This window comes from Chelonia mydas, chromosome 8, assembly GCF_015237465.2.
Source record: "Chelonia mydas isolate rCheMyd1 chromosome 8, rCheMyd1.pri.v2, whole genome shotgun sequence".
In the NCBI taxonomy this organism is placed as follows: Eukaryota; Metazoa; Chordata; order Testudines; family Cheloniidae; genus Chelonia; species Chelonia mydas.
Genome location: NC_057854.1, coordinates 47885764 through 47908047, shown reverse-complemented (window position 1 = coordinate 47908047; position 22284 = coordinate 47885764). Strand labels below are relative to the sequence as shown.

At 43.9% G+C, this 22284-nt stretch overlaps 1 protein-coding gene across 2 annotated transcripts in view; it reads right to left on the bottom strand.

The window, feature by feature from the left end:
- The window catches only part of ZBTB37 (zinc finger and BTB domain containing 37), a 60501-nt gene that overhangs the window by 21839 nt on the left and 16378 nt on the right, over positions 1-22284 (bottom strand). Inside the window, exon 4 of one of the 2 annotated variants that reach the window (XM_037906473.2) lies at positions 2483-22206. The exons of the other annotated variant lie outside the window; for it this stretch is intronic. Within the exon in view, the coding sequence (XP_037762401.2) occupies positions 21718-22206 (489 nt within the window). The 3' untranslated portion in view covers positions 2483-21717. Of the gene's footprint in view, positions 1-2482; positions 22207-22284 lie in introns of those variants that run through there. 2 annotated transcript variants of the gene reach the window in all.

Here is a 22284-nt window from a genome sequence, read left to right as displayed (position 1 = left end):
CCATTTAGAATTATGGAAATCCACAAAGAAGGTAACCCCAACAGCCATCACTCTTCCTCTAGCCCCTGCTAATCAGCCACGCATATTAAAGGCTTAAAGAATTCCTTTATCTACTTCATTTGCACAATGACAGGTTTCAGAGTAGCAGCCGTGTTAGTCTGGATCTGCAAAAAGAAAAGGAGTACTTGTGGCACCTTAGAGACTAACATTTATTTGAGCATAAGCTTTCGTGAGCTACAGCTCACTGAATGCATCCGATGAAGTGAGCTGTAGCTCACGAAAGCGTATGCTCAAATAAATTTGTTAGTCTCTAAGGTGCCACAAGTTCTCCTTTTCATTTGCACAGTTACTTTGTGGAGTTGAGAAACTATAGCTTGTATGGCTTTGGTTTTGTGCATCTGTCTCCTGTAAAGTGTGGTCTCTAATCCTTAACTTTTGCTCCACTACTGAATACGTTTGTAGCTAGATGTCTGTGCTATACTTCACAGTGCTCTTATCCTGTCAGTACCACCACAGCCAGAAGCCATTTACTTGCATGAGTATCTTTGGCTCAGTCTATTCACAGACTTGCCAATAGGTAGAGTCCAGAATCACTGCAGTTTGCCACCTAGGCTCATAGGAAGTTACAGGAGTAAGTCGGAAGGATACTTTTTGCCAGAATCATGGAAAAGACAATAGGTGAAGGATGGAGGGTTTATATAATGGGTATGTAGGTGTTTGCATAGTAGCTCTCCTTCTCTTTAATCATCTATTCTCCACCTTCTATCTCTTCTATGACTGTGGCAAACCATTCTGCTCCCTCACTTCCATAACCTGGTCCCTGGCTTGACTTGCCCTCTAAGGGCAGGTAACAAGTGGTGAACTCCACCAAGTGACTTATAATGCTGTTTTGCTAGCCATACCACTATGGTGAGGATCTTAAAGCACTTAAGAATCAGCTTCCTCTGAGACACATGTATACCCATTTTACAGCAGGGAAGGCTCGAGACTACATTCAACATTTTCACACTGGCCACTGATTTTTGGGTTACAGCCTGAGAATGTTGTAGGCCTGATTTTTAGAAGTGCTGGGCGCTCAAACGCCAGCGTGAGGTGAGGATGCGCAGCTCCTTTGAAAATCAGCCCTAATCGCAAGTTGAGCACCTAAAATCAGTGGCCACTGTTCAAAGTGTTGTCTGTAACTTATCCAACGGCAGTGGCTGAGCTGGGATTAGAAGCCAAATCTCCTGACGCCCATTCCTAGGCCTTATCCCTTCGCTGGTAAGGAGAGTACAAGAATAAGCAAGTACTGGATCCAGTTTTCAGGGCAGAGCTTCCATATCACTTGCACGTGCAAACAGTGGCGCTTTAGGGGCAGCAGCTAGGTTCCTGGAGTTCAAATAGACGCAGATGGAGGCCCTAGTTTTGTAGAGGTGGCCTTTGGGTGAGGGTGTGGAGGAGTTGACTTCCATCTCACTTGTGGGCTGCGAAGAAGAATTGGTTAATCCAGCCTAGGAGTGTGGGTGCCAGATGAGGAGGCTGTATATTAGGAAAAATTCCTCAGGTGCTGGCCAAAGGCTATTTTCCCTCTGATTCAGTGTTTTCTGGGAGGCTCTGTGCAACTGAGCACTTTTCCACTTGCTGTGGGAGAGTGGGCTTGATAGAACCATGGCCTATGCTGCCCTATCACTCCAGCCTTGCAGCAAGACATTTGCTGCTTCTCCTCCTAGCTGTGGGAGGGGAAAATGCAGCCCCAGCAAGACTGCTGTGTTCTCTGCAGAGGCTGTCCGGCTGCAAAAGGGACAGAGGAATCCTGGTTCAGAATGGCCTTTTCAGGCTTGATACCTATAAGAAGGGACTCAAAATGGCCATCAAAAGGTCACCTCTCCTGCCTCTGAATCTCTAGGAGGGAGAAATCAAACGGGGGAATTTGGGGAGACTGAAGATGTTACAACCTGAATAGGTTTCAGACTGGTAGCTGTGTTAGTCTGTATCAGCAGAAAGAACGAGGAGTACTTGTGGCATCTTAAAGACTAACAAATTTATTTTAGCATAAGCTTTCGTGGGCTAAAGCCCACTTCATCAGATGCAAATAGATTGGTCTCGTTATGGCAACCCCCATTTTTTTTCATGTTCTCTGTGTGTCTCTCTCCCTCCCTCCCGTATTTTCCACTACATGCATCTGATGAAGTGACGGTAGCCCACGAAAGCTTATGCTCAAATAAATGTTAGTCTCTAAGATGCCACAAGTACTCCTCATTCTTTCTACGATCTGAGTAGTTGTCAGTTCTGCTGTGCGACTGAGGGTGGCAGAGAAACCAAGTGGGTCTTGAGCTTAGATGCAGGGGGGAGGACTGACCAATGAAAGACTAGAGACAAGGTGGCCCAGGGCCCGCTCCAGCCACAGGAGAGCTTGTTTGAATGGCATGTTACTAGTTTGTGTAAAGAACAGATTGAATGAACGGTAGCACTGTAACAGACTAGTCAGCGCTAAAAAAAACAGTGAGTATTAAACCATTTAATTTTCAAACCACTCACATGCATAATGTTCTTTTACAGTGTTAAAAGAAAGAAGAAAATGCAATTTGTTTTTAATACAAACAGAATTTCAAGTATACATTTATAGAATTTTCAAAGATTCCTAACCAAGTTGCTACGTTTTCATTCACATTGTTCTTAAAGCTGTATGCTGAGAGCTTTTTCTAAACTGATTTAAATGTTTTGTACAATTGTTTATCTTCCCCCTTATGCCTCAAACCCTGGTCCTCTTGCTTCCCTTCCCTGTCAGCACCATCAACAATCAGTGTAGGCTACCAGCCAGCCCTCACTAAGTGCTGGTGTGTGCCTGGATCACTGAGAGGAAAGGAAGGTGAGAGGACCAGTTTGGGAGAAGCTTGTAAAATCATTTAAGACCAGTTCTGATCTTACCAAATTACACATAGCAGGGCCCCACTTCAACCTACTGCAGACTCAGTGTGAACGTCACCTTTTTAAAATAAGGACTCTAACAATGCCCCACGCCAAAAAAAAAAAAAAAAAAAAAAATTAAAGAAATTAGTACACCATGAAACTTCTTACCTGTGAAAAAAGTCTCAATGGTTAGGACAGGTGTCATACACCAGCTTTAGCTTCATAGGTCAGCATTTTAAAGAGATGTCCCAATTATTATATTTTTGGTTACTCTAAACATGAGGCAAAAGCAGGGTCCATGTGAGACATGAATAACATTTGGACTTTAAAACCACAGAACTGACTAGGGCCCCATCTACACTAAAAAAAACCCCAGTAACAGCTCTGTTGTGGCTCAGTCCTGTTATAACAGAGTTAAGCCTGGGGCGTGTTGATGGTCCATCTGCTGTACTATAACTGGTGTAACTTCTGACCTATTAGAAATGGGTGTTAAAACACACTCTACAGCTGAGGGCAATTTTTTTTAGGCTCACTTATAAAAGCATTCACACAGATCAATTTGTGCCCATTCAGAGAATGCTATTGCCAGGCGGAGCTACACCCACTGTGGCTGCGGTGGGTAATCTCCTGGGTTTTTTAGTGTAGCCGGGGCCACAGTCTTGCACAAGGAGGGGATGCTGAGGTAGGAGGTAGAGCTGCATTTGCTTATGAGGCTGCAGCAGGCAATGGCAGCAGCCAAAGGTTTAGCAACATCACTCCCTCCAAAACACTCTTGCTAAAACAATCCAGCTGCGTGTACAAGTGGCTACAAAGCCAGCAACAGCCACACTCATTTTAAGATTTAAAGTGCATTTTTTCAGGCATGGGGTTTTTCTTCCTTAACGTAACCTAGGTAAAGTGCTGTTCTCATTTGAAAAGGGACTTTGTAAAAATGGCACCTTTTTACTTAGCGGGTCTGTTTCTCCCCTGTCTATTCAGAGTCAGATCTGCTGCCTAGTGACTAAAATAAGGTATTTATTGCTTTTCGCACCTGTCAGCTCTGCACCGACAACTCTTCAGGAGAGGGAGGGAGCTGGAGTCTTCCCCTACTGTACTAGGATTGTTAACTTCCTGTAGCTGGAACTGAGTTAAGTCCACAGTCTTACAGGTTTAACACAGGCCTTTGGCCTTCATTATTAGAGCATGAACAAGCCAGAAAGCACCCAGCTTTACTTTCAGAACTGAAAGGTAGTTTGTAGGGCTGGCTGTCAGAAAAAAGATCTGGCTTGTAACCCAAAGCTGGAGTCTGTTAGAATGAACACCCAACCCCAGATGCCATTTTCACAGAGTCACTTAACAGAGCAGACCTGCATTTTAAAAACACAGGTGGGGCAAAATTAAATCTGTGTTCTACATCAGTGGTTCTCAACCTATGGTCTGTGGACCCCTGGGGGGGCCACAGACTATGTCTAAGGGGTCTACAGAAGACTTTGAACAGTATTAAACTACATGTACAGATAATGGATTCCCAAAGGGGTCCACATCTCCATTTGGAATTTTTTAGGGGTCTGCAAATGAAAAAAGTTTGAGAACCACTGTTCTACATAAAAGCTTTGTAAATAGCAACATGTGTAGCATGGCAACCTCAGCACTCAGACAGAGGGAGGTAGTTACTGTCCTGTACATCTTCTGCAGCGTGATGCAACTCAGTGGATGGAGTGATTGCGTCAGAAAACAACCACCACAAAAACTGTTTTCTCTGTTGTTTTTCTAAGGACAAAGTTACCCCAGTTCTTTTCTATTGAAAACATATTCAATCCTCCCCGTCTAAGGGGTTTCTGTATTTTAGAAATTGATTGTCAGTTTAGTATATTATGAATCAAATTTGATTAGCAAATTGCAATAAAAAGCCACTTATAGTAAGTTTAAATTACTTTAGTAACTAAATGCTCCATTCTCCTTGGGAACGCACCCATTCATCACTCTGCATGGGTCGAGATTGCTCAGTCAGAGCTATTCTTCCTCAGTGTTACCATGCGACTGCATAGGACAACGTTTGATGCAAGACGCAAGGTTACCGGACACATTTACAAAGGAAAAAAAAAAAGCCAGTAGCCCCATAGCCTGAGACTGAGGCTCACATTCACAGCCTTCTGTAGAAAAGATGGGGGTGAGGTTGGGAAATGGGAGATTTGGTCAAGAGAAAGTGGGGGAAGAGAGCCCTCCATGGGGACAATTCCAGATTGAATACAGGCTGAGATGCCAAAGCGAGGGGGGGGGGAACCTGGGCCTTGTTTTCACTCTTCCCCCACAAAGCGCTGTTTAGAATAGCTTGCTTTCAATTTCAATAAAAATCGCTCCTACCTTGTTTCCTTCTCTTGTCACTCATCTTACGCACAGCTCAAAGTGAGGAATCACAGTACAATTGGAACGCTCAGGGACAGAACCAACACATCCTACTCTTGCCAACTCATGTTTTAAAAAAGGCTGTGGGCAAGTCCATACGTCCCCGTTTTCCTCCAAGAGAAAGATTGATTCTCATATTGTGTTGCCCAGTCTAAAAATCAATCAGCAACTTTACACACACAAGCATAAAAGAAACAAATTATAATTGAGAGGAGAAAACATGTCCCCGTTCAATTTAAAAACACTTCCCTGATTCAGTTGTCCTGCTGAAGCTGTAGCCCCAGAATCCTTTGCAAGTCATGTGGTGCCAAGGGAGGTGACTCAATAAAGCCAAAGGGAATGCTTCTTCGGTAAGTGGCATTGTATGATTATTGCATAACTCCACTCTCTATGCCACTCAGCTGATTTTCAGCTCAGACATGCTGCTTTCCCTACAGGCAGAGAACCCCCACATGGATGTTCCTAATGCTTAGGAAGAACAGAAGTGCATCACACCAAATATCTAGCTCCACTGTGGCAGATACAAGACAAATTGTGCCCTAAGCCTGTATTTTGAGTGTAACCAGACAGCACACTATGTTAACTGAATCCTACCACTGCATTTTAACAGAGTAAGCCTGTGATGTGAGTCACCATGAACTTGAGGGTGCTTCAAATTTATATTGCAGCAGACTTGAAAGGGTTCTGGGGGGAGAGGAGAGGATTCCTCAGCAGAGAGAGAGAGTAGTGGAATGTTTCAAACCTTTTTGTGAACTCAGAGCTGTAAGCTCAATGAGCATTTCCTTGTCAACACTTTGTTTAATGTGAAGCTTACATAATATCTGGCTTCAAATACAAACTGGACTTGGCTCTTGCCAATCACTCCCACCCCGTTAAGTGTGGTAGGTGTGTTCACATACTGATTTGCAGGATATAAAACTATTAAATAAAAGCTTCACAGTAACCCAGAGAGCTCCCGTGTATGTGAAAACCCTAAGGGGTATAGCATCATGGGAGGTACAAAGTCCCATTTGTACTGAATGCCCTAGACATCTGGCTAAAAACAGGCTCCCCATCCCCACCCCTCTGCTGGCTTTATGCACCTCGCAATGTACAATTTTTACTAAGCAGAACAAAAACTTAGGAACTGCTGCAGTGACATGATCAGATTAAAAAAAAAATCACTATCAAAAACGGTCTTTGTCCAAGGTAGGTTTTTAAACTTTTTCAGATTTAATAATTTAAAATTTACCTTTCCCCATTTATACCATTATTTTCTGTATTTCACTACGATTGCCTGAAACTAGACTGGCCAGTTTCACTTTTTTTTAAATCCATTTCACAGTTTCTCGTGCTCTGTTCAATGGTGGTGTATGAAATCCAAACCCAACAGGGAAGGTTTAAATAAATACATTTCCCTACAATACAAAAATAATGAAAATACATATTCATGGGGGGGGACGTGGGTATCTGAGTTTTTCAAGAAGGGTTTATACAAAGCAAGCTAAATCTGGGGCTTAATAAACCTGACAGTGGAACCTGACATGGAAAAATAATGCAGACGTTTGTTTTTTTATTCCTGCCTTAGATGACTATTCATGAAATCAGAATATGTAAAACTGAACAAGGAAGTTGCACAGCAGTGTTTAAAGATACCTGAATATGTTTCAAAAGTGTTACTGATATGAATGGGACAGCCTCTTGGGAGAGGTCATTTAAATGATAATGCTAATGGTAAACACAGCCTGGTTTATTTGTAAACCAGGGAAAATCAGAGCTGCAGTCTGACACAGGAAGCAGCAGATTTCTATGGCACGTTTTAGGTAAGAAATGTAATTTCATGGACGTACACATCCATCACTGATTATTCAAAAGATAGAGAGCTAAGGCAAGATTTTCAAAGGCACATTCGCCACTTGCCCCGAGGGAATTAGTCACATTTTAAAGTCGTGCACGGGCCTGGAAACTCCTTGATATTCCACTACACTTCACTTTGCCTTCACCTTCAGTGCTGACGCAATCCTTTCGGTTATTCTCCCATTTAAACTCAGATTATCAATTTCTTATAGAGGCTGTAGTATTTAAATTTCAGAGAAAGGGATTTTTAGTCACTTAGGGGAATCTGGATGCTTAACTGCCATTAATGATAATGCCTCAGGCACCACTGACAATTTCAGCCAGTGATTGAAACACCTCTAAGGACAAAGCCTGCTGCACCTGATTCAGCCACACAGCACAAATTTTAGAACGCTTGTCATCACTTCCTGACCTTGACTAGAAAAATTAAGTGAAGTATTACAGCAACTCCCGCAGCTGCACTGGTGGGAGCAATGGTATCAGCACTAGTATAGCCAGGGTTCAGGCACCTTGCCTATCATGCATGACACAGTGGTCAAGAGGTCAGAAATGCCTCTGCCAGTGGCTTAACATTGCTGCAGCTGCAGATTGCTGGTTGTTGCTGAAAAACAGTACATGTGTTATTAGGGTAGAGGCACCGTTGGGTGCTGCTAAATGAACCTAGGCTTTTAATTTGCTCCCCCCCTTTGCACAACATCTGAAACATGCTAGAGACAAACAGTTCTTTCCCATCAAGCTTTGCAGGTGCATTTCATTCCCATTCTCTCCAATGCTGCTTGCTGGCTACTGCCAGAAACAGGCAAAGCAACACTTACACTGAAACACCACCAGAAACAACTGTGGAACTAACTCCTTGTCTTGGCCCAGCCGGCTCCTCTCCCCAAGTTTTGTCATTATCATGCCACCAAACCAACCTTACTTTCCACTTTATTTCTGTTTACACTTTGCAGACATCCTCTTACTGTTTACCCAATGGCCCTGGTTCGGAAGAATTCCGGCACAAGAGCCAGGTGGACACGTCAGTCAGACAGATCCATCACTTCTGCAGCAAAGTGCTGTCTCCAATCAGCTCGTGTAAATGCTCAGTGTTTTTAAACACTATACACGTGGGTCTGCAACATGCTCCTCCCCAGTGCCAAAACAGGCTCTGCATGCTATGCAGAGAGTTGCAGGAAGCACAGCTCTTAACATGATCCTGTTTTTCCCTTTGAAGGCCATAAGAGTACACAGCCCAGTTACCCATCCACCAACGACATAAAGCACAAAGCTTTAAAACCGGGACTCAAACACGCCCTGCTCACGTTAATAACAGCACGACTGTGTTTGGGATCCGTCAACAGTGAAAGGATATTACCCATTTGCACAAGGTAACAGGCCTTTGCCAGGTGGGAATTTGCACCTGCCTGTAGGATTTGTGACTGCTTAGCAACAGAGACATATTGCAAGAGAAAAAGCGGGCTCATGAGCACCAGCAGCAAACTGAGCCATGCACTGCATACGCTAAATGAATCAGTTTGTTATCAGACGGAGTGAATACATTTTTTGCTAATGCTGCTCTAGCAACACACTCTTCTCTCCCTTGCAAGGCTTGGACTAGCTTGGCAAAGCCTGACATTCCAGTAGGGGATGCTGGTCTGAGTCCAATAACTTCTCTTCCCTCTCATCTCTGTTCCCACCCCTGGCCTGACTTGCTATTTCACCATCACCTAACACACCCTCTAGTGGACGCTGGGAAGCTATGGTTTGCAATACAGTCAAGCGGCCTCTACCCTGTTTAGTGTATTATTGCTTTATAAATGCAGGAGTAGGTGCCCATTCCAAATGCTGGGCTCCCTGGCCTAATTTAATTTCATAACAAAGTTTAAAGGCTCCTTTTCCCAATGCCAAATAATTGCTTACCAGTGGATAAAACACAACAAACCACAAAACAGCTCCAGCCTGAACTCCCCCACAACTGGACTCTGGCAGGCTGGGAGGAGCATGAATTTCAAATTTGACCTCCTCCCAGAGAACACCATGCTAGCAAGTCCCTGCCCATCTAGCATAGGGGTTCTCAAACTTTTGTACTAATGACCCCTCTCACATGGCAAGCCTCTGAGTACAAACCCCCCTTATAAATTAAAAACACTTTTTAATATATTTAACACCATTATAAATGCTGGAGGCAAAACGGGGTTTTGGGTGGAGGCTGACAGCTCGTGACCCCGCATGTAATAACCTCACGACCCCTTGAGGAGGTCCCTACCCCCAGTTTGAGAACCCCTGATCTAGAGGAAGGGAGTTTGGCTCACTGCACTCTCAGCTGTGGCCCTATGGCATGAAAAGAGAGGTGGGCTCTCAGACAGGACTTCACTGTGCCATATCCACAATTTAGGCTGGGACAATCAGCCTTAGTGAACGGCTGGCCAGCTGTGCACTGAGCTTTTTACGAGAGTCACCAATGCCAGAAGCTCCGCCTTAATGACTTTCCTGGTCTGGGGGTGGGTGAGTTCAATATTTATTACTGCTTCAGCTGCCTTGAAAGGGGACATACATGAACTGTGATACGCTGATTCAAGGACAGTACCTAGATTCTTGGTTACTGTAGTGGCTGCCATAAGTGCTTGTAGTGCGTTGTCCCCTGAAATGCTATTGTATCATTTCCTACCTATCTGATTCACTGTGAATATCACCACAAATATCCATAGGCATCTGATACCAAAGAGGACCTAGGGAGAAATTATTGTTAGTCTCTCCTGAGTGGCAGAAACATACAAATTGCTGAGCTACAACAGGGCTTTAGCCCTCTCTACAGAGAGACCAATAGGCCCTGCACTGAAAGTGCATACATAGGGCTATATTTTCACACACACAAAAGGCTCTAAAGTTACACCAACAAAATGTGTGTGGACGTGCAAATAGGTAAAGGCTCAGGCAAACATACAGGGGAACATAAAATGGGTAACTGTGCAGTTACTTGTGTGTGCAAAAGCGTATTTTATTGGCATACCATAAGGGTTTTTTAGAAACGTTTAGACTTAAAAATTGATTTAGACACTTGAAATGGAAGCCCTGGAACAATGAGACACCGGGCCCATTAAGGATTTGTAAATGGAACTCTCCAGTCATCTTCTCCTTCACAGAAGTCTAAATGGTAGTGTACAGAGCAGCCCATTTCACCATGTGGAAACTGAACCAGTTGACTATATACAATATAGTGACTGGCATTTGGGGCCGACCCTGAATGACTACTGTCTTGCTAAAAGTGGATTTTGGTCATCATTTGCAATGATCACTGTAAAAGACAAAGGAAAATGTCTTTTTCTGGGGTTCAGTTCTGTGATGACACTGCTCTGGTCCCGCTAGTAATTCCATTCTCACAGCATCTCTGCTCAGTTTTTAGGCACTCGCCTCCTGATTAAACTGAACACGTACAGTGGCTTTAATTTCAACCACTGCACTGGAGCCATTAACCCTCTTGACCACACTGTAGCAATGGAAACCCTCATGTAAAAAGAGTTTCAAAGAGATTTAATAATTAGAAGACAGAGTTTAGTATCTGCCCATGGTGAGAAGTGCTTGTCTACTCTGAAGCTTTCAAATAACTGGGCTGGGTCTGGTTCTCTTTGAAAAATAGCAATTTTCTGATCAGTCTGGGACTCTGTGGCAGAGAAACCAACACAGGGGGCTTCACCAGGCTCCAAGAAATCCATGCTGGTGGCCAGACAATTCATCCAACAGGCTGGGCTGCGGAACCAACCAACCAATACATGTTTGCTCCTGACATCAAAGGTAGCAGAATCTGTAGTCAGCCATCTACACTGGAGAGACACACTACAGCCAAAGTACTCATGCAACAGGTGGCCAGTCACAATGAAAACTTTAGAGGAAAAGCTAATTGCCATGTTAAATGTTAGGCCATAATCAGCAAGCTTCACTATTTGATGTCCCCACTCCATCTCTGGTATATGCTGACTCTCCTCACACACGGCTGCAGTCCCTTAACCTCTCTCCCCACATTTTAGAACATGCCCCTTACTTGTAACACTGATATCAGCCTGCCGTAGAGACCCACTTAGAGAAGGGTACTAAATGATATTAACTATAAACAGAAAGTGCAAAAAGTCATTGTACTGGAAAAAAGTCTGGTTTTTGCAGCCAAATTTCCAGGACAAGCATTAAAGCTGTAAATCAACGTGGCACATTCACAGTAAATGCTTTTATGCAATCAAGATGGTCACAGCTGACTTGGACGCAGTGCCATAAACATTCATTTACAAAAATTTAATCTCCAGACCACCCACCAAAACCTTTGCCTGGAGTATCTTTACTAAGTCACTGTGCAATCAGGGTGGGGGTTTATAGCTGATTTAGATTAGTGTAATTTTAAATTTATTCTGCCCATTTCCAAGAGAAAAAAAAAGGGCTATTTTCTTGTTAACAAAAAGGACATGATTTAAAACTATTTTAGCACCAATACAAATAGAAGTACCATGTACACCCTATTTGTCCATTTGTTCAATGATTCTTTTCTGCCCCACTGGGATATTTGTTCTTAGGTGTGTGTCCTCCCAGGATCCTATATTCCTTCCCTTTAACTGGTTTATTACAGTGGCTCCTGCTAAAGACAACTGCACTTAGGAGTTCACTAGTGCAGTGGTTCTCAACCTGTGGTCCGTGGACTATGTCGAAGGGCTCTGCAAAAGACTTGGCCTGAAATCTGGCTGAACAGAATTCAACATACATTCAGACAATAGATTTCCAAAGGCATCCGCACCTCCATTTGAAATTTTTTAGGGGTCTGCAAGTGAAAAAAGGCTGAGAACCACTGCACTAGTATGTCCATTATAACCTCAGAAGGGATGCAGGCTGACTGCAAGCTGAGGTTTACCATGGGAAGCCTTGGCCTAAAGGAATTTTTTCCCTCACAAAACTGACGTATGACAAAGCTCCTTGGGCAGGGACTATGTCTTCCTATGTGTTTGTACAGTGTCTAGCACAATGGAACAACTAGTAATTGCAGAACAGTACCCAGCAGTCACAGTCAGAAACTGGTTAACTTAAATCTTTTTGTATTTGCCAGATATGAACAGAAGAGCCTTCCCATACTCTTCACTGTCTATAGGAGTCTCTGGAATCAGTAAATGCAAACTGGACTGGACTGGACTAGCTGGCAGAGATTGCCTGAAACAGCCCATCTTGCTAAGAGGCATTGATTATATTGGGGAATAGACAGTGAGTTCTGCTAACTCATAGAAATAGGTGGCTCATTACCCCACTGGATACAAGGGAAGAGAGAGAAGCTTTCTAGAAGGAGGCAATCTAGGGTGTGGGCTGAGTAATGCAGTGGGAGGAACACTATGAGCAGCCAAGCCTGGAGAGAAGCTATGTATGTTATAGTTAATTTCTGTGGTAATAAAACAGAACCCTGTGAGGGGAGTGAGTTTGGACTCTATACCGTGTGTGGACTGTGTTTGTGAGCAGACTGGGAAAGATACCTGCTCACATAGACCAAACACCATTCTGTATTCATTCCCCCGCCCCCCACTTCTGCTGAAGTCGTACAAGTATAGTGAGATCAGAGGGCTCTCTCTCCAGTGAGTGACATAATAACTATCAGCTGGAAGCCTGAATTCCCAGTCCTACCAAGTAAAAACACGTCTAAATTACAGTGATGAATGACCTACTATTGCAAAAAGAGTATACGTTTCAGAATATGCTCCCAAATTATCTGAATGCAACAAAACCTTAGCGCTAACAGAAGCCATGCCAGCACCATGCAGTTTCTTGGATCAATGTATTCTTAACAAGTAACCCTCTGATTCACCAGCTAGGGCTTTGTGTACACACTGCCGCAATGTGCACTAGAGGGGTGTGAATTCTAAAGCACACCAAAGGTGTTCTATGCTAACTGGCCTGCATGGGCCCTGCTGGCATGCACTCAAAGTACCCTAGTCCACCTTAACATAGTACTGCTTGTAATTATAAATAATTATTCCCTTCCATGGTGGGGCATTTTAGAATTCACTCTCCTCTACTGTGCATGGCCGCATCGTGTAAACCAACCCTTAGTTTTAGCAGGGAACTGGACACAAATGCTGCAATACTTCTTGTAGGACCCATCTGCATTACAGATGAAATAGTCAGGAGAATAGTCACATTATAGTGCAGACAATGCTTTACCTCTGTTCCATACCAGGCTAAAGCCCTGACTCAGCTATACTGGTGGCATAGGTGATCTCTTAAGGAGTGTTACAGGCTGAGAATGCACATGTATGCGACTGCTGTTTTATACTCAAGGTAGGTTAATAACCACTTCTCTGCAATCTAACAGCCATTTCATTACTGGCCAATCACAGCGGCAGTAACTAATGTTCTACTGTGGCTACAAGAGAGTCAAAATGTATGGACAGATGCAATTTGCTTTGCTAATGTCATTGCTTGTCAGCTCTCCCTTTCCCACCACGCCGAACAGCGATTTGTCAATAGCCAGTAGACCTAAAGGGTGCTGCTGTCAGAAGCAAAAGAAAAGCAGCTCATTCCAATGCACAGAAGACCTACCAAATAGGCGAAGCCATAATACCGAGAGCCATCAGTCCCGATGCCACCTCTCTGATCTCATCGTGAGAGCTTTCTGGTTAGCCACCACACTAAGACACGTGCCTCTTCTGAAGCGGCTGTGAAACCCTCTTTAGGGACTGGTAGCTGCCAGGGGTGTGGATTGTAATGGGGTAATCTGTCCCATCTAATTAGACACTAACCGTACAAGCCACACTTTGAAAAACTCTGACACTAGGGAAGATACCAGAGAAACCAGTAAGAGATTCAAAAGGAGAAAGCTTGTTTCTCCAAAAAATATAAACTACTTTGGAAGAGAAAAAAACAATTTAGAAATTTCTTTTTTTAATCCATTCCCTTCCCCACCCAGTCTCAAAGGTTTCAAGGCTGAAATTCCTAAGAGATTCACCAACGCTGGGTCTCAAGTCAGAAATATGGATGTAAATAAGACATCTAAGAACTGCTCAGAATCATCCTCTACAAGTGCCCTTCTGCTGCCAAGATGCATCATCTAGCAATCTGTAGTTCGTGACCAGATTAAAATTAAAATTTGATTAGAATATTGCAGCCCATCTTAATATTGAAAGGTTTATACATCCCTAATGATAGCTGTAGTAAGAAAAATTCTGCTTTCTTCACCCAAGGCTTCTTTTCTCCCCCACCATAACATATATTATCCATTCCTGGGGCATAAAAGATACCAAAGTGCTGGATGGTGACATTGATGATACAGCTGAATCACAGACTGACTGACTTTTATGAACAAGAACAAAATAAATTAAAGGAAACAGTAGTAACTTCTTCACAGTTTGGAGGTGGAGAACACAGCAAGAAACCTGAAACCTTAGACTCCCCAGGAATAGGAAGTAAAATAAAGCAATGAAGATTCTGGCTAGGAATATTTTGAGTTTACATCAGGAGTTAAGACTGAAGATTCATGCCAGAAGCAGAGATCTTACCTGCCATGGAGAAGTGGTACAAACCACATCAGACCCTTTGCTGTCAATGGGGCAAATTCTGGTCCCATCAAAGTCAATGGCAAGATTTCCAGTGACATCAATGGGACCAGATTCAGCACAATGACACTAAAACAATAGGTCCCAGCCATTCTCCCTCAGTAATATTCAGGGATAAGAAGATTCTTGTGAAGCTAACTGAACCCTTGGTATGGAAGACGTACATGCCCAGTCAGACTCCCACTCAACCATGCAAATTTCACTGCCTAGTTTTCTAGATCAGAGGTTGCCAAACATTTTTGCTGAGGCCCCCTTTGTAGATTTGTGTCCCATGCTCACCCCTCCATAATTGTGGAGAGGGGGAGGATCAGGGAAGGGGTGGGGGGACACAGGGGAACTGGGTTAGCTGCCTGGCTCCCATTGGTGCTGGGGCAGAGCAGGGTATCATTATTGCCAGGGTGCAGCCTTTTGCTCCCTGCTCACAGAATCCCTGCTGGCCTCCCAGCAGAGGAGGATAACTGCTGGCTGCTGCAATGGAGGAGCAAGATGAGCAGGGAGCCTGGTCTTGGCTGCATAGAGCCCCAAATGCTTCCCCTGCTGAACAGCCCCCCCCTTGACCCTAGCCTTTGAGCATGGCCCCATCATGTCTTCGCACCCCCATTAACCTTATGGTGCCCCTCCCCGGGGGACATGCCCCACAGTTTGGAAACCTTTGCTCTAGACCTTCCGTCCTTTTCTAGCTAGCATCCGTAATACTTCAGATCCACCTTCCCAAACTCCAGGCTCTGTATCTCCCATTATGCTTGTAAAAAAGCTACATTTTCAAAGACAGCCTTTTTAGTATGCACTTCGTTGGTCATTCACGTGCAACAATGCGCCCAAGTAACTAGAGATGGGAGGACTCTTTTGGCCAAAATCTATCACCCACTTGAAATGGGTTGTTTCCCGCCCCCCCTAGATTTACAACAATTTGAGGTTCCAGTTCCCCTGGCTGTGACACAACATGAGCTCTGGACTGCTGCCTTTTTAAAAACCAACCTATTCTATTCCCCGAACAGCCCTAAAAGGCCTGACACGGATTGCGGTCAAACAACAGCCTGTAGTGTTTGCATAGTACTAGCTTCCATTTGGTCACAAATAAATATAGTTTTATATAAAAATTTCCCTTGAATCACGATGGCTTAAATAATAAACATTTTTTGCTAGTTCTAGAGCCTTTCCTTGAGGATCTTAAAGCGCTTTACAACCATCAATGAGTTATGCCTCACAACATGTATTCCACCCCAATGAGTATCATTATCTCCATTTCAATGAAGGGAAACTCAGGTATAGAGACTTGCCCAATGACACATAGCCCATCAGTAGCGCAGCTGTTCAAAGAGCCCAGATTTTCTGACTTCAGACCCCAAGCTTTAGCCACTACAGAACATCCTCTCATGAAAGAGAGAATTAAGGGAAATATTTTTCTCTGACAAACCTGAATTACACAAAACCCCAAACTAAAAGCTCAAACAATTTGAGGTTCCACAAAGCAGCATTCCTTTGGCTTCTCCTATCCCCCAAACATTTCTCCAAAAGCAAAGCAAAGCAGCCTGAGAATGGAAATCGTCTGCATGCGCTAATCGCACCTCTAAATTAGTCAGGCACCACTGTGTGCAAAACAGCAGATTTTTATAAAGTTTAACTAATAGGTTTTCTGGGTGCTAATTTTTGCTGTTAATTAAAATGCATGACTCAAAGTATCCATTTTATGGGCTAATTTGCACTGTAAACTGCATCTTCCAGATAATTTTTCATCTGCTTCTGCAGTAGCACATAAAAGTTAAGGCCCAAATCCTCCAAATGGATCTGCATGGACAGATCCCCATTAAAGTCAAAGGGGTTTCACACAAGTGCAAGGGTCTGCTCTCTTAGTTCATTTGCAGGATTGAGGCCACATTTTTAAGTAAATTTATTACTGGTGAAAGTTGGGGCACTGACAGCACTGGAAAGTGAGGTCACTTGGGTGTCACAGGATAGATACAGAACAAGCAGTAGAAAAGAGAGCTTTTCCCAGTCAATTTGTTTCAACCCTGGTCTGGAAGGACCATGTGTGGGGTTACACATGTCCTGGCTCTATGCTCATTAAATCCACGATCATCTCTTCGCTAAGACTTTCAGAAAGACTGCCAATTAGTTCCAAACGTATTTCCTGCACTGAATAACTGTCAGATGGTAACAAAGTTTAGTCACTACCTGTCTCCCTGGGATTTAAACCAGTGATCTAGAAGTGAAATTATCCATATTCCATTTCTAGTTCATCATCCAGGCCTTTGAAAACTGAATTCTACAAAAGGTGGCTTGAAAAATTTACTAACAACCTGACTAGACATACTGACCAGGGTATGGAAAATGATCAGTGGGTGCAATAACTTGATGAGAGGCCCAGAGACTCATACAAAAGATAAGTAGTGGCTTCCCCCCTAGCTCAACTGCTTGGATTCTTATCAGGTTGCTATCCCTGGATCCTGGTAGGAGGCTCTATGTTTTGTATCAGCCTCTGGCTAGAGATACAAATAAATGTTGTACAGCCATCCACCCTTCTCTAGCAGTCTGTGGGGAAAGAGAAGCCGCTCTCTTTTCCCTTCCAGCAGCCCCAGAGCCTCATGGCTGCTGCAAGAGCGTGGGGAAGAGTTTGCCCTTCCCCAGCCTTCTGGCAAGGAGGACCAAAAGGAGGAGTTTAGCTTTCCTAAAAAGCAGCAGCACAATATTGACACGATTCTTGGTTTTTCCACAGCTAGTCACAGAAAACCCAGCGGCAGCAGCGAAACTGCCCAGAGTGGCATTAATTTCACGCTGCTCCTACTTGGCAAAGCTATGGCCAGCAGTGAGGGGACCAGAGCTTTCTGTAGACTCAGGGAAACGCCTGCATCAGTTCACATTTGGAAGGTTATCTTTGCAACCGTCAAGAACTAGAAACTCTCTCCCCCCCCACCCCCCAACTACAGAAAAACAATATTCTCCAGAAATTGATGATCCATGTTCCTCTCTTGGCAGGGGCACATAGTCAAGTGGGATTTTAAGCCCTGGTTCTGAAGCTCTAACAGACATGTTAATTACAGAAGTATTAATATATGACAGAGCTCTTCTCTACACATGCCCCTTTAAATCACGGTTGAAATCACAGTTTAGCAAAGGTGAAAAGTTGCAGTTACACACTGAAATGCAAAGCCAGATCCCCAGCCAATCCAGGATATGTCTATACTAGAAAAATATGTCCCTTCCCCCGCCCCCCCAACATCAGTGGAGCTGCAACAAAGGTATAATGGCCAATGTACACCGGCCTAAGGTTTTTATCACTATGTCATGAAAAGCTGCTCAAAGCAGCTGCACCCTTGCTGAAAAATGAGTAGTATTTTTTCTATCTTAGGCAAGACACCAGTCATTTCTATTCTCCCATCTTGGCCTCATTTTCACTAGAAAACTGAACCATTAGTGATGATAATTTCAGGAACAGCCCCATCTGACCTGGTTCTCAAATTGCTAGCGTAGATAGCTTTCAGCATTGTTACAGAAAGCACTAGAGACACCAGGATCTCCACACACACAAATATACACACATACACATTCAGTAAATGTACAAAAAGAGTATTAATGATCCCCACTCCCATACTTTACACTTACCCTAGCTACAAGCTATAAACTTTACCTCAACGAGGCCTAGGCAAGAATATTGGCTCTTTCACATGCAATCAGAAATGGTTGTTTGTACAACGGCAAGTGCTGCACAACACAAAAAATTCTTTCACAAGCTTTATTATTGTTTATTTTTTAGACTAGCCTAGGCTAATAGTAAAAAACAATTTCACGGCTCTTGCCAGGCCAATTAAGAGGAGTGAATCAGCGAGCAAGGAGGTGCTGATATTATCCAAGATTACTAGGATCTCCTCTGTTCACAGTATCAATACAGTAAAAACCTGTTCAAGAAACTCACAGCTATGTCATATGGACAAGGCATTCACTATTTCATTTCAGCCCTTCATCACTTAATGAATTTGTTGCCATCGGCTTCGGAGAAATTTTGCTTGTCTAGCAGTTACTGCACCTTCACCCTTCTCTTCCCAGCAAGCTCAGTAGGGAAACTTTCCTACCATATATATAAATAATTTTATGTTTTACAGTTGGTAGTATTTTAAAAGTTAAATTTTAAACCCTTAAAATTTTGTAGGTAACTAAAAGTATTTTCTGATGCTCTCTAGTGCGAACAGGATAGTTTGGGGTTTTTTTTGGTAAGTTCAACAGCTATGACTAACGCAGCATATTCTGTGCATCCCATTTCCCCTCTGGCCTTGATTCTGGAGAAATCCACACTAACAACCACCTCTCTCCTTTCTTCTGTGGCCGCTTTCAAACACTCTTAAAATTTCCGGTCCTATTTTGTTTGACCTTCACTAGATTGCTGACTTTTGATGGTCCTGGGGGTGACTCATTAGAACAGCTTTCACTGTCTTATTCTGCCACTTGACAGGTGGTACGGCATCAATGTCTACGTTTTAAATACAGTAGAACCTCAGAGTTATGAACACCTCGGGAATGGAGGCTCTTCGTAACTCTGAAACGTTCGTAACTCTGAATAAAACATTATGGTGTTTCTTTCAAAAGTTTACAACTGAACATTGACGTAATACAGCTTTGAAACGTTACTAGGCAGAAAAAAAATGCTGCTTTCCCTTTATTATTTTAGTAGTTTACATTTAACACAGTATTGTATTTGCTTTTTCTTTTGTCTTTGCTGCTGCTTGATTGCATACTTCCGGTTCCCAATGTGGTGTGTGGTTGACTGATCAGTTTGTAACTCTGGAGTTCATAACTCTGAGGTTCTACTGTAATCAACAGAACTGTACTTTGCAACTATCCTACCTCAGAACATCCCCAAAGCTTCCCTCTGAGAGAGCATCCTCATTGCATTCTATCATGGCACCACCAGATTCAAACTGTCTATTCCAATTCCCATACTCTACATTGCACGCACAGAACCACACTATCATGGCCTTCGCTAGCTGAGAAAGAGGTGGAGGAGGCAGTGTGACCCTTACGTTACACAGGAGAGTGGATAATAATACTTTGCCCTTCTAGAGATTCTTCCATCCAAGCATGCTGTGAGGTAGGGAAGTAGTATTACCCCCATTTTACAGATAGGGAAACTGGCACAGGAAGGTTTGGTTTGCCCAAGGTTACACTGTAAGCTACATCTACACAGCAAAACACAAAATTCTGTGGCAACAAGTCTCAGAGCCTGGGTCACCTGACTCGGACTTGCGTTGTGGGGGTAAAAACAGCAGTGTAGATGTTTGGGTTCGGGCTGGAGCCTGGGCTCCAAGACCCTCCCTCTCTGCCAGGTTTCAGAGCCCAGGCTCCAGCCTGAGCCCAAATGTCTACATTGCTATTTTTTAGCTCTGCAGCATGAGCCCTGCTAGCCTGAGTCAACTGACCAGGCTCTGAGACTCACTGCCACAGGTCTTTTTTTGCTATGGAGAAGTACCGCAAGTCACTAGGAGGGAAAGGAATAAAACTGAGGTCTCCTGTCCGCCAATTCTGTGCTAATGTTTACACTGTTTTTCAAACGCCTCCTTGCTCCTCCCACTAGCCTGATGTTCATCCTCCCTCATCACACACTATGTTCCCTCGGACCACAGGCTTCCTTCAGACACGCAGCCTCTCCTAATTCCAAGCTCCAACAGCAGTAGGACCAGCAGTTCATTCCTATTTGCACTTACATACAACCCAGCATCAAAGTCAAAGCCAACTCTTCAACTATTGCATATTTTTAAAGACTTTTTAAAAGGGCATCAAGACATTTGCTCTTTTGAACTTGCACCGATGTACCTGTACTATTTTTTAATTTATAAACACATTTGCATGTGCAAACATGTCTGAGACGTGATGAAGGCATATCGCTCTGGGTTTGGTACACTTACCCTTCACTTCAGAGCTAACTGGAATATAATATGTGCAAGGGACAGAGTTACGATTACTGTAGGAGCAGCAACTTTGAATTTCCTGAACCATTATGAGGAGTTAATGTCAGGTTTTTTTGCATTTGATTTATATAAACTTATCAAACTAGTACACGGAGACATAGTTAAAAGCAACAACCCATGATAATTTCACTGGGATTGGACTGTTTCAATATACAGTATTGCTGTTATGTAAAACCAAGTGCAGGGAAAGCCAAAGATGACTTAGGTAGCCAGCCTCTCACTTGTCAATTCATCCAGACAAGAAACCTCTTCCTAACTCTTGGCAACATGTGAAGCACTGCAGTGTGCAGAAACTGGTCAGGAAGTTGGAATGCTCTGTGCTATTAATACTAGCACCAATAAGCGCACCCTGTCCCAAATCCCCTCCCCAAAAAATGTAGACGAGTCTAATGCAAACCTCACAGCTGCTAATTTCACTTTCAGTAGCCTAAGCGCTTCAGATTTTGCTGACCTCTAGAATACTGCTCAAAGGTTGCTGCCCGCTTTTAACAAGTGGGCAGAATGCCATATGCCTGGAAAGGGCAAGCAGAAAGCCCTAAAATAATGGTTTAATTAAAATTTTAAAAGAAACACACCAAAATAAGACAGGATAAATACACTCAGGTAGGGCAAGATCCACCAGGAGAGTGATATTTCTTTAACATGACAACTACCTGGGAAAAGGGGAGGGTAAGTGTTCCTTGCCCCTGCTACCCCATGTGATGGACCAGCAGCTGTTGCGAAGACAGACACCTGTGCACTGCACTCACTGAACTGGGGCCATTACAGCCAACCACCACCACAGAGACCGAGGTGCTGAGCCAAAATGCTGTCAAGAAATAAAACGACTGCTTCTCCTGGATCGCTACTGAATATATTAAAAACATTAAAAAATCCCGTCGATCCCTGAATCAGAAGTCGATTGACCCAGTTTTGTTTTTTCCCAAGGAGATGAGGAAAAGGGGAAAAGCTTTTAGCACTTTGTTTTTGTTAATCTTCTGTTTTGGCAACATCCCGTCCGGTGGTGGCATTGCACTGATTACAGTACCAGCCCGCCGTCTCGGTGCTGACTGCTTACAGCCAAACGGGAAGAGGGTCCTCCCCCACAACCCGTTTCAATCTGGCCCGGTGGTGGACACAGATCCCTGTGCCGTCTCCCCTGCTACAACAGCTTCCTCCTGCGGGGGAGACTCTTCCTCGGCCTGCCCCCTGGAGGTGACGGTGGTCTCGGGAGAAATGCTATGCGGCCCCTCCAGAGGCACACAGCCAGGGTGGTTTTTGCGAAAGTGTTGGTTGAGGATGGCCTGGAAGGGGAAGCTCTTGCCACACACGTGGCAATGAAAGGGCTTGTTGCCTGTGTGCTTGCGGATGTGGTATTCCAGCTGATCCTTGCGGGTGTACTTTTTACCGCACATGCGGCAAACGAAGGGCGTGATGCCCATGTGAAGACGCATGTGCCGGTCCAGACTGCCTTTCTGGTTGAAGGATTTGGCACAGTAGATGCAGGTGAGCCGTGGGTTGTACCGGAACCACCGCTCAGACACTTCCTGTTCACGGAGATACTCAACATAACCGCTCACTCCAATCATGGCGGACTCCTCCACCTGGGCCAGACACATTGAAGACAGAAAAAGGAAGACAGTCAGCTAGAAAGAAACAGGATCTTTTTATTCCTCTCTTGA